The sequence below is a fragment of the Petaurus breviceps genome, unplaced genomic scaffold (assembly GCF_028583685.1).
Source record: "Petaurus breviceps papuanus isolate PSGF00001 unplaced genomic scaffold, PetGlider_PUasm1.0 38, whole genome shotgun sequence".
Taxonomy (NCBI): domain Eukaryota; kingdom Metazoa; phylum Chordata; class Mammalia; order Diprotodontia; family Petauridae; genus Petaurus; species Petaurus breviceps.
The window spans coordinates 47,832,692-47,845,645 of NW_027186304.1; the positions used below are offsets into that span (position 1 = coordinate 47,832,692).

Consider the following 12,954-nt stretch of genomic DNA (forward strand, 5'->3'; position numbering starts at 1 on the left):
ACTGAGAGAGCATATATTTAACAAAAATTTTAAGCAACATCCTTAAGTTAGTGGTCCTTTAAATCCCATGAGTTCATAACACCTTACTTCTAACTGTAGCTTCCAGCATCTTCAGAAAAGTGAAGAAAATCAGAATAGCTTCAACTATTCAAGGCTCAACCTCTTGTCTCAAAGGAATGTTTGTCAGAGCAAATTTAACTTAACAGTGAGATTTATGATCTATACACCTGCACTGTTTTGTTGATTGGATCTTAAAAGATATGCATTGAGTGTTGCTTATGATATTTTAACACTTTAATTCTCCAAGTCTAGCTGCCATAAACCAATAGTGAGCATCCATCCATAAGTTTATGCAAGAATAAGAAAATCCATCACCCTACAGAAAACTTTCCTAGTAATGAGGGCGGTCCACAAGCCTAGTGAGTTTTGAGATAAGTTTTCCATTCATCTCCAAGATTCCTCAAGCAGAGGCTTTAAAACTATTTGTTATGAAGGCAGCTTGAGGTAGTTAGGTGGCCCCATGAATAGAATGCTAAGCCTGAAGCCAGGAAGACTAGAATTCAAATCCAACCTCAGACATATACTCTCTGTGACCCCAGATGAATAACAGCCTCTCTCTGCCTTAGTTTCTTGAATTGTAAAATGAAAATAATAACATGTACTTCACAGGGTTCCTGTGAGAATCAAATGAGGTAAGAATTTTAAAACACTTAGCACAGTGCTAAGAATCATAGCAGACCCAATAAATAATTTTCCCTTCCCTTTCTTCCTACTTGTCAAGGATGTTGTTTTGAGGCTTTCTGCTTCAGATGTGAGAACTGGATGATATCTGAAGTCCCTAACTATAAGATTCTGTTATTCCATGATTCTGTGTAGCAAAAAGTATAATGGAGAGAGGTTTTCTTTCTCGCTGAAGATCTGGGATAGGGAGTTGATATTTTGTTGCAGCTTTTATATAAATAGCAAAGGGGAAGATGGGAGAAAGATTTTTTTTTAATTTACATTAATTGAATGGCTATAAACATGACCTCATCATATACAACTTAGACCAATACATTTATGAAAGAGCACTGACTCTAGAACTTGTGGTTTGGAGTCCAAATTCTGCCTCATTCACAAATAACTTAACTTCCCTGGGTATCAGTTTCCCAATATGTAAAATTAGGAAGCTTGACTAGATGATCTATGAGGTTTTTTTTTTAGCCCTAGATCTAGGCTCCTGTGATACCAGTCTTCAAGAAATATTCTTAAATATATACTTGTTACAACATTAAGCATAGAGAATTATATGTAATGTGCATTTTCTCCCACAATTTCAAGGTACTTTATGCATAAGATCAGAGGAACCATTATATTTTCCCTTTGATTGAAAGTGGTTAGTAATTATTATACCCATTTGACAATGAAGTAAATTTTAAAAGCTGAGGGTGCTTTTTAATGAATTATCTAAAGAAATTCAACCAAATTTAATGTCAGGTTCTGTAAGAGGGAACTTGGATCTGCTGAGCCTTGGAAAAAAATTAGATTTATCTTCAGCCACACAAAATGGAAGAAAGAGCAGAACACTGGAATATTACCTAAAATCATATATTTTTGTCATCCTTTTTCAGAGACAAAACATAACAGGGCAATTTGCAGTCCATTTTCTATTATAGATACCTAATCATTCTCTTGGCAAACCTGAAGGTAATTGACTTTTTATTCAGTTTTAAATACCTGAAGCCATAACTTTAACCTGCCTTATAAAACAAATGTGCCTTTTTATTTTCACATCAGGATATTTTTAAAAGGTTAGTGTGAAGTGGCAATAAATATGCAAAGAATTTTGCAGCTAAGACAAACATCTCAGTAAATAACTTAATTGAGCTGTGAATTTTTAGTGATTGAAATCCGATTACTTTGTGCCTTAATTTGTGTACTGCTTGACTGCTCTGCAGTTTCAGGCAATTTAACAATGTAGACAGTATATGAAGATGGAATGTTAAACAGAGACTGGTTCTCCAAGGAAGAATGTCTGAGTTGGATTTGGGGGTTTGTTTGGTTTTGGTTTCTTTTTTATTCACACCACTGAGCGGGATGAAGCTTGAGTTCAAAGGTGTCTCATGGGCAGAATATTTAAAAGGTATCCGATGCAAAGCTTCTCTCTTTTCTTGTCATTATATAATTACTTTTTTAACCTCCTTGTTAAATTTTGGTAATGACTGGACTCACAAAGATTAATAGTACGGCACAGAATAATCTTCATTCCTGTAAACTGTAGCTCTCTGTATCTTAGTAGGCAGGTATGATGTACTCAGTCTTTCAGTAAGCTTCCAGGAAATGGCTTTGCCCATGCATGCTATTATCTCATTAGAAACCATATAATGTACAAGAATATTCTGAATGGGACTAGCTAGGCTCAAATACAGATTACATTTTTTTTAATTTTACAAGTTTTATTAAGTATCTACCATATAACAGTCACTATTCTAGGAGCCGAATATATGAAAAAAGAAAAAAAATGGTACCTTCCCTCAATGTTCTTACATTTCTATTAGAGGAAGGCAACATGTACACAAGTAAGTAAATACAATGTATGTATTAAGAGGAAGAAAGTGACAATAATCAGGAAGATCTCATGAATGACTCCATATTGGAGGAAGTTCCCTTTCCTTCCCTCCTCATTTGTACATATCAAATTATCTCAAGAGTTCCCTCCTTTTCTCCAGTCTCAGAGGATAAAATTATCTTTATCAAGGCAACTATTTGACTTCTGTCCTTGATCTCATGTTGTTATTGTTGTTGTTGAGTCATTTCAGTCATTTCTGACTCTCTGTAACCCCATTTGGTGTTTTCTTGGCAAAGATACTAGAGTGGTTTGCCATTTTCTTCTCCAGCTCATTTTACAGATAAGGAAAGTCATGCACACACACATATGTATGTATATGTATACATATATATGTATATGTTTGTTTTAAATTAAGGATAGAAAGAGATATAGGCATGTGCATAGACAGCAGGAAAGTAGAGAGTGTATAAAAAGATGTTAGAATGAGGAAGAGAGAAGGCACGCATAATGAGAAAAGCTTTTTGAAATGATGGGAGGGCAGGAGGACCTGAAATCAAATCCAGCCTCAGGCACTTACCAACTGTGTGACCCTGGTCAAGTCCCTTAACCCTCTTTGCTTCAGTTTCCTCATCTGCTTGTATTGGCTTTATAGAAGGCACATATGTGATAGGTACTATAAAATCATAAAGAGTTGACTTTTGAAGCATTTGTGAAATAGAAAAGAAGAAAGAATCGAAGATGAAATATAGGTACTGATCATTAAATTAGGTTCAACTAGTTCTAATAATTGAAATAGAGAAGTTAGATTTTAAGAGTTTCATTCAGGAGATACTGAGTTTGAAGTGTCAATATGCCATTAGTTAAAGCTTTGAGTCTACTATCCTAAACCACAGTCACAGTGGCAGGTCAGCTCTACAAAAGGTTATTTCTTTTTTTTTTTTTAATTGTCTTAGCAGGCATAGTTCAATTTATTTGTTTATAAAAAACCATGTATGTGGTTGCCACAGCAGCTGCCTGGGTCCTCTGGACAGATACTCGAGTGTGAGTCTTCACAAGATGGTCGGTGAATTCCTGATAAGGAGACTTAGTGAACACAGTCTCCTTCCACAGGTCTGGGGTTAGATAGTTGTATGTTTTGGAGATGGCATCAAAGGTAGCTTTAGCGAAATTGCCCAGAGTGGCAGTACAGCCTCTCGCAGAAGTGTAGCAGTCATCAATTCCAGCCATCATCAACAGCTTCTTAGGCACAGGAGCTGAGACAATGCCAGTACCTCTAGGGGCGGGGATCAGGCGCACCAGAACCGACCTACATCGCCCAGTGACCTTGCAGGGTACTGTGTGAGGCTTGCCAATCTTGTTCCCCCAGTAGCCACGTCTCACAGGAACGATGGACAGCTTGGCCAGAATGATAGTACCTCGAATAGCTGTGGCCACTTCCTTGGAGCACTTGACACCCAGATTAACATGGCCATTGTAGTCACCAATGGCCACAAAAGCCTTGAACCTGGTACGTTGTCCAGCTCTAGTTTGTTTCTGAACAGGCATGATCTTCAGAACCTCATCTTTCAATGAAGATCCCAGGAAGAAATCTATGATTTCAGACTCCTTGATAGGAAGGGAGAAAAGATAGATCTCTTCCAAAGACTTGATCTTCATGTCCTTGACTAGCCGGCACAGCTTAGTAACAGGAACCCACTCCTTGTCTTCCCACCTTTCCTCCTCGGGCCCTGCGGCCACGGCCCCGGCCTCGGCCACAGCCCCGGCCTCGACCTCGGCCCCCACTGCCAAAGCCACTGCCAAAGCCGCCCCAGCCTCCGACGCCAGGGCCCCCGGGGCCTCCCGCACCTCCTGCAGCACCGGCGTCGTCCGCCATTTGGTGTTCACTAGAAGTAGAAGCCAAAAGGTTATTTCTAATCTCTGGATTTTAGGGGTACCTTTGAGGGACTAGGGTGTGTATGCATCTTCTAGTACTCTAGCCCCATTAGTGTTCTTCATCTCGTGTGTATCAGTTGATAGCTATTGTGTTGTCAGGTTTAATTATCTTTTAGAAAGGTATATGCACTAAGGTGGTATAGTAAGAAAATTCAGGGCAAATATTCCCCCCAAAAGTCAGTGACATACACTAATAGAAGTATGAGCAAAATCCCAAGAAAGTGAAGATTTAAAAGGAATAGCCAATTGTATATAATAGCTTTGTAGTTTAATGTGTAATCACCTTTTTTATTATACCATGTTATAGAAATGCTAGTTTTATTCTGGAAGTTAAAATTAAAAAAAAAATAATAAAAATGAAAGAAAGTGGTATTCTTGCCAGCTGGGTGTGGGGGTAGGGGAGAGATGGGGAGAAAATTTGGAACTCAAAATCTTGTGGAAATGAATGTTGAAAACTAAAATATAAATAAATAAATAGATGAATGAATAAATAAATAAATAGATAAATAAATGAATGAATAAATGCATAAATAAATGAACAAACAGATAAATAAATGAATAGATAAATAAATAAGCAAATGAATAAATAAATAGATAAATGAATTAACTAATTAATTAATGAGAAATAAATAAATAATGGGGGGGGAATAGAAGAAAGTGAACCCAAGTTTAGAGCATATATGACAAAAGGATAACAGCTCTAGGTTGCTGGAATTTCCTTTCCTTCCCACAAAGTTCCCCTTAGGTTGTAGTTTTCTACTAGGATAATTATAGACCTTTGAAAATACCCTTTTCTGGTATATCTGATTTGTTCTTCACTCTCTACTCAGATATTGCTACCTCTTATTATTGTTCTTGTTACACTGAAGACAATGATAAATCCCAAATCCTCTCGTCCTCCAAAGACTTGAAGTTCTTCCTCTGACTAAAGTGATTTGGGGGTGCAAGAGAATATTAAGTTCTCTAATCCTTTTTTTTTACAACTTCCTATGATAGTCATTTATTTAAATTAAATTTGCATCACACAGTTACAAATGTTTAACCTCATATTTTGCACAACCATTCTTATTAAAAAATATTTGAAGACATATATTGATAGATTCTTTTGATGTGATTATTTCTTATTCTATTCTTCTCTCTCTTTTCGTTCACGTATAACCTCCTTCAGATATGGTTGAAGATATAATTTGTCCTTTTCATATTTTGTCCCCTGGATTTTAGGCAAGATCTGCTGCCTCATGGTCAGATCCAGAGCTCTCTTGATGCGAAACATTCGATCATTATACAGATTCTCGAGAAGCCTCCTTATAGCCTCTTTAACATCTTCATCTTCATAAAGTGTGTCATCACACATTAACCCAAGTCTGTTGAATCCTGCAGCACTGTAATACCATTTTCGAAGACTTTCAAGCCATGGGCTTGATGCTACAGAAGGTACCCGCGTCGCCATCTTGCTGTGGAGAGGTCTCTCCTCCTTTCTTAACAATTCTTCTCAAAGACTTCTCTGGAATTTTCCTCAAAACTGCCAGGTTTTCAAATATTTGGATAACAAATTAGCTTGCCATTTTACATAAAAGCCAAAGGATATGATCAAGTTTTCTCAACCAATCTAAATATACTCCACATGAAACATCACTCCAATTCATGCAATTGTTTTTAAGGACTTCTAAGTTGATCAAGGATATTTGTATTTAGTCCAAGGTCTTTTAATAATGAAATTGAAATTCTTAGCTCTTGCACATACATCAAACATCTAGATGAATGATACACTGGATAAAGATATTGTCAGGCCTAGCATTTTGTCAGTAACTTTAAGAGAGGTGAGAGTGACTTTGACTCAATCAATCTCCACCCTTTTAGTTGCCCTATAAGCAGTATGAATCATGGAGAAAATTAAGAGTGGGGGATACAAATTTAGCAGTCATTTATATAGAGCTCATAGATGAAGCTATGAATTCAAAGAAAAGAACAGTGAAAGAGAGGGAAGAGTAGGTAAGGGGGAAACAGTGGAGAGGAGAGAAGAGGTAGAGGAGGGCAAGAGAAAAGAGAGGAGGAAATAAAGAGGAAAGGGGCAAAAGGGAAAGGTGGTGAAGAGAAATTAGAGGAAAGAAGAGAAGGGGAGAGAGAGGATAACGGACAGAAGGATAAATGAACAGCAAAGAGGGAAGAGAAAAGAAGAAAACAGAAGGGGAATCATAGAGAGGAAGAGGAGATAACATGAGTGAAAAGACAGAAGCAGGGAAAGGGAGGGGAAGAGAGGAAAGGAAATGAACAGAGAGAAGAAAAAGGAAGAGAAGAGAGGAAAGAAGGGGAAGTGAAGGGTTAGGGAAGAAATAATTTTGGGGAATATGCATGTATCTTAAAGGGCTGATGTATCCTAAAATGCATGTTTTCCACAGCCTTAATTACATTATTTCTTCATTTCACCTTACCATATTTTCACAATTTAACTCCTAGAAAAACTTCATCTCTCCAAGCTTACCAACGATTGCTTCATTGAGAGATCTGGTTATCTTTTCCTATCCTCTTTCTTCTTGGCCCTTCTAAATCTTTTGATATTTTGTCTACCCCAAGTCCCATTTGCTACAATCTCTTCCTCCATTTTCCATCTTTCTCCTGCTTCTCACCCTATCGGTCCAATCAATCTTTCTCAGCATCCTTTGTAATATAATCATTAGCCAAGCATTGTGGCACACATCAATAATCTCTGGAACAGGGAAAGCTGAGGCTGGCAGATCTCTTGAACTTGGGAGTTGAAAGTTGTAGTAGGCTAAGCCAGTTGGTTGTCCACAATAAGTTCGGCAGTAATATAATGAACCCCCTGAAGCACTAGGTTATGAGGAGTGAAATGATCTAATTTATAGCATCCATGCCATAGTCAAAATAATTTTCATACATGCTTATAGTACCCATGTGGCATCAGGGCCATTATTAACCATACAGTTCCAGTCTAAATAAGATGGGGAGACATGGTCGTTAAAAAAAAAAAGCAAGGTAATCATCTATATTTTACCTCCTGACTGTAACAGTCTCTCAAGTCCTGAGGAAGCCATTCTATTATGTTCCCTCTATGTAGCCATTTCATATTGTCCTGTAATTGTTAAATTTTCAGTGTCAGCATTTACACCTCAGGGCAAGCACTTAATGTCTCTGAACCTAAGTATCAACATCTATAAAATGAGGGGTTGGACTATATGCCCACTGAAGTCCTTTTTGGCTCCAAATCTATGGCCCTATGACTTACTATATGATTACATGATTTTAAGCTTGGTCAAAGACTATCTCTGGGATTAAGATTTCTACTTGGGAAAAGTGCAGCTTTGGGCACCACCCTTAGAGTCTTGGTTTCTATGATGAAACTGGATGGGAAGAAATTTAGAGTTGGTTTAATATTAAGACTAAAATAAAAATTGACAATATTAATGATAGAAATAATATAAATCATAGTATTATATCAATAGATGCAGAAAAACCCATTTGGCAAGACACAGCATCCATTATGATTTAGGAAGCGTAAGAATAAATGGATCTTTCTTGAATACAATAAGCAATAGATAACTGAAGTCAAGACCAGCAATATCTGTAATAGGGGTAAATTAGAGGTCTTTCTAATAATCCCAGGGGCAAAGGAAAAATATATGTTGTCACCATTGCTATCATTACTATTAAATGCAGTCCTAGAAATGCTAGCTATAGCAGTGAAACTAGAAAAAAAAATTGAGGGAATAAGCATAGGCAAAATGGAAGCATAACATTCACTTTTTACAGGTGATATGATGGTTTGCTCAGTGAACCATAGTCAATTAAGAAATAACTGAAATGATTAACAGTTTCATCCCATTTCTATAATATAAAATAATCCCATGTAAGTATACATACCTTTTGTATATTAACAAACAATCAAACAAGAATAGAGAAAAAGAAAATTCCATTTACTACAGAAAACATAAAATACTTAGGAGTCTACCTATCAAGACACGTATAGAAACTATATGAACAAAGCTTTTTTTTTAAAGAAAAACCCTTTTAACAAAAATAAAGACAGGTCTAAACAATCAGAGAAATACTAGTTGCTTGTGCATATGATGAGACAATTTAATAAAAATTACAGTGCTACCTAAATTAATTTACTTGTTCAATATTATACCAATCAGAAATCAAAGGTTTACTTTATGTAGCTAGAAAAATAAATTCATCTAGAGGGAAAAAAAAAGTCAAGACTCTCCAAGGAAACAATGAAAAAAAATGAGAAGAAAGGAGTCTTAGCAGTACTACATCTCAAACTATGGTACAAAGCAATAATCATCCAAACCAGTTGGTGCTAGTTATGAAATTGAGATGTTCATGGGAAAAAGAAAGGCACATGATATGCAGAAGCAAATGAATACAATAGCCAAGTGTCTGTTAAACTTTAAGACCCCAAGTAATGGATCAAGAATTTACCGTTGTGGGGCAACTAGGTGGCACAGTGAATAGAGCACCGGCCCTGGAGTCAAGAGGACCTGAGTTCAAATCCAACCTCAGACACTTAACACAAAAACTAGCCGTGTGACCTTGGGCAAGTCACTTAAGCCCAATTGCCCTCCAAAAAGCAAAAAATAAAAGAATTTACCATTGAATATAAACTGCTGGAAAAACAGAAAGCTATCTGGCAATATCTATGTATGCCTCCAGATCTCAAACTGTATACCAAAATAAGCTCCAAATAAGTACATGATTTACAGAAAAGGGATGCAATTTTAAACAAATTAAGAGAGAAAGGAAGATTTTACCTGTCAGATCTATGGATAAAGGAAGAGTCCATAACCCAACATGAGACAGAAAAAGGCACAGTCAGCAAAAGACAACTTTGGTTATTTAAAATTAAAAGGTTTTTGCACAAATAAAACCAGTATAGCTAAAATTAGAAGAGAAGCACATAAATAGGAGGTAATCTTTTTAGCAAGTTTCTCTATACAGTCTCTAAAAAGGTTTCATTTCTATGAAATATAGGGAACTAATTCAAATTTATTGGAATAAAAATTAATAAAGAGTAAAAGGATATGAACAAGCAGTTTTCAGAAGAAGAAATCCACACTATCAATAATAGCCATATGAAAATAGTCTGTCAGTAATAATTAGAAAAATACAAATTAAAACAAATCTGAGGTTGTGGCATAAATTGGACTCTTCAGAGTTGTTCAAAAAAAGGGGAAATGACAAATTCTGGAAGAACTGGGAAACAGTACATTAATGCACTGCTTGGTGGAGATGTGAAATAGTCTATTGTCAACCGACAGAGTTCCACCCAAGAAAGACAAATGAAATTAGATTGTCTCCGCCTTTATTTTCTCTCAAGCTGGCTGACATGAATATGGTTCATGGTTGTTGTCCTTCATTCTCGAGGAGGACCAAAATGACATCACTATCCTAAAGTTAAGTTACTGTGTGTCCAACTGTGACTGATCAGATCAACACGAACTCAGAATACTCTGCCACAGGTCAGGCACAAATAGTCCATGTGAACATTTGGGGTAGACTCTCCAAATTTGTGCATCCTGCATTTCCTTTGGGCTGTTTCAATTCTGCTTTGCTCATAGAGCACAGCACCTTCTCTGATGTGGGCATGCCATATTGAGTTGTCCTTTGCCAATGTCTCCCATGTCACACAATCAATTCCAAAGTTGAGAGAGACCTTGAGAGTGCCCTCGTATCACTTCTTCTGACCACCATGTGAACACTTGCCTTGTGTGAGTTATCCATAAAACAGTCTTTTTGGCAAGTGTACATTTTGCATTTGAACAACCTGCTCAGCCCATTGGAGTTGCAGTCTCTGAAACAGAGTTTGAATCCTTGGCAGTTTACTTCGAGAGAGGACCTCAGGGTCTAGTACTTTATCCTGCCAGGTGATCTTCAGAATCTTCCTAAGACAATTCAAATGGAAGTAATTCAGATTCCTGGCATGGTGCTGGTAGACTGTCCAGGTTTCACAGGCATTTAACAATGAAGTCAGCACAAGGGCTCTGTAGACCTTCAGTTTGGTAGTGTAATTCCTCTTCCATCCCATACTTTCTTTCAGAGTCTCCCAAACACTGAGCCAGCTCTGACAATGCATGTATCAACCTCATTATCAATGTGTACATCTCTGGAAAGTACACTACCAAAGTAAGTGAACTTATTCATGGCATTCAAAACTTCTGTATTTACTGTTACTGATGGTTCCATGTATGGATGATATGGTGGTTACACATATAAAGCTACAAGCAAGGCTGAGCTCACTTTGGGATTGGGGTATATAGTATACATATATACACACATACACATATACATATACACACATATATTTACATATTTACACTAGTCATGTATATATGTATGTACATAGACATATACATGCATATATGTGTGTATGTATATATGATATGCTTTGAAGAGTAGGTATGCACGGGGGATGCCAATGAACTCTTGATTGGTTGATACCAAGAGGCAGACTACATTAAAATGAGGGTCTTGCAGTAAGTGACTTAGGTCACCTAAATCTTGGCCAAAGAGACATCAATTTCCATATCACCTGTCTTGACAATAGGAAGAACCAACATTTTCTAGACCTATCTGAGCAAACATGATGAGCAGGAATACACCCATTAGCCTAAACTTCACAATTTTCATAATTTTTTCAGTAGTCATTGTGGAATGCAATTTGGAACTATACTCCAAAAGCTATGAAACTTGGCACACCTTTTGACTCAACTGTACTAAACTAGGTCTATACTCCAAAAAGGGTTTTTGAGAGGAGAAGGCAAGACAATTATGGTTAAGTGACTTGCCCAAGGTCACACATCTAGTAAGTGTGTCAAGTGTCTAAGGTCAGATTTGAACTCAGGTCCTCCTGACTACAGGGCCAGTGTTCTATTCACTGTGCCTACCTAGTCGCCCCTAAAAAGATTTTTAAGAGATGAAAAGAGCCTGCATACAAAAATATTTATAGTATATCTTTTTGTAGGGTAAAAGAATTGATACTGAATAAGTGTCCATCAATTGGTGAATAGTTGGACAATTTATAACATATGAAGGTGATGTAATACTATTGTATTGGATGAAATGATGGAAATGGTTTCAGTAAAACCAGAAAAAAATGCATATATAGAAGCAGGGTAAAGGTAGAAGAAACAGAATAATAATTTATATAATAGTAACAATGTTATAAAGACAAACAACTTGGAAAGACAATGATTAGACCTTAAATCAACACTGATTGAAACAAAATGAATAACCAGCATTCCAGAGGAGTCATAATGAAATAGGCTATGCACCACCTGAGAGGGAGATGATGGACTCTGAGTGCAGACTGAGACTTTTTTTTGGACATTGTCGATGTGGGAATTTGTTTTGCTTGATTATATATATTTATAATGGAAGCTTTGTTTTTCTTGCTTTCTTATTTGGTCTTCCTGACTCTAGGGCTCGTATTCTATCCACTGTGCCACCTAACTGCCCTTTGCTTTCTCAGTTTGGAGGAGGAAAATATGAAGATGGGTGAGAGAAAAAAATTTTCATTAAAATCAAATTTAATTTTAAAAAATAAAATTAAGGAGAGAAAAGAAAATCATTTTGGCAACTGAGAGTAGGATGGATTAGCATGGGAAAAGATGTGAACCATGAGAGTAGCTGAAAGATGGCTAATAAAAAAAACAACCAAACTAAAAGCTGAGAAAAGAGCTTATAGCCTTCATTGCTCTGCTGCTGAGCTGACTGGAAGATTATCTTTCCATTTGCTGCTGTGAGCTGAAATAATTGGAAGAAGAAGCATCTTCTGCTGCTTAACAGAGCTTGTTGGGGAAAGAAGAGTCTGGTCAGCTTTGATTTTTATTGCCAACTGGGGCTTGAGAGACTGGAAACCCCTTAAGAGATGTTTTTCTTTTCATTTTTTTTCTTTCTGCCTGGCCCTTTACTGCTTTATATGATCTGAATGAAGGAAACCACTCAGAGCTCAGACAAGTTCTTTGTCCTTCATTCTTGAAGAGGACCATGACACATAATTCACACACAGAGAGTAGAACTGAATACCCATGCAAGGTAGAACTCCAGCTTAATCATTCAAGTAGAATAGCTAGCAGAGAAGTGACCCTCCTCAATAGGTGAGTTTGAGTGCAGATTCTTCCCCAAGAAGATCAAGAACATTAAGGTATGCAGTCTGGAGGAATGTGTTATCACTAAGAAATAAGCGTCTCTATTTGTCTACCTGCCAGATTCTATAAGTTTCTGGCTCCTCTTTCCAATGAACACTGTATGCATTTGTTGGCAGGAGAGTGTTATCCAAGTTTATATGTGGATTTTTATGTAAGATTATTATTATTATTATATGTGCAATTTTATGTAGTATTACTATTATTATGTGTGGACTTTTATGTAAGATTATTCTTTGCATTCTACTTAGTAAATATTTCGTGACTGATGTCATGGTACTGTTTCAACTGATTTGTTAAATGGGAAGC

General features: G+C 36.8%; 1 protein-coding gene and 1 pseudogene across 5 annotated transcripts; both read right to left on the minus strand.

Annotated features, from left to right (window-relative positions):
• Positions 1 to 3,470: 3,470 nt before the first annotated feature.
• On the minus strand, positions 3,471 to 4,447 carry LOC138170079 (small ribosomal subunit protein uS5-like). Of its 5 annotated transcripts, none has more exons than XM_069099500.1 (2): positions 4,394 to 4,447; positions 3,471 to 4,259 (listed from the first exon to the last, which is right to left on the minus strand). In XM_069099500.1, the coding sequence occupies exon 2, from the start codon at positions 4,202 to 4,204 to the stop codon at positions 3,512 to 3,514; it is 693 nt and encodes a 230-aa protein (XP_068955601.1). In that variant the 5' UTR covers positions 4,205 to 4,259; positions 4,394 to 4,447; the 3' UTR covers positions 3,471 to 3,511. The 5 variants fall into 5 exon arrangements, with proteins under 5 accessions (XP_068955601.1, XP_068955599.1, XP_068955600.1 ...); XM_069099498.1 differs by having other exon boundaries at positions 3,471 to 4,341; positions 4,406 to 4,440; XM_069099499.1 differs by having other exon boundaries at positions 3,471 to 4,275; positions 4,394 to 4,440.
• A 1,003-nt stretch (positions 4,448 to 5,450) lies between these two features.
• Positions 5,451 to 5,941, minus strand: LOC138170081 (cytochrome b-c1 complex subunit 7 pseudogene; annotated as a pseudogene).
• Positions 5,942 to 12,954: the final 7,013 nt, after the last annotated feature.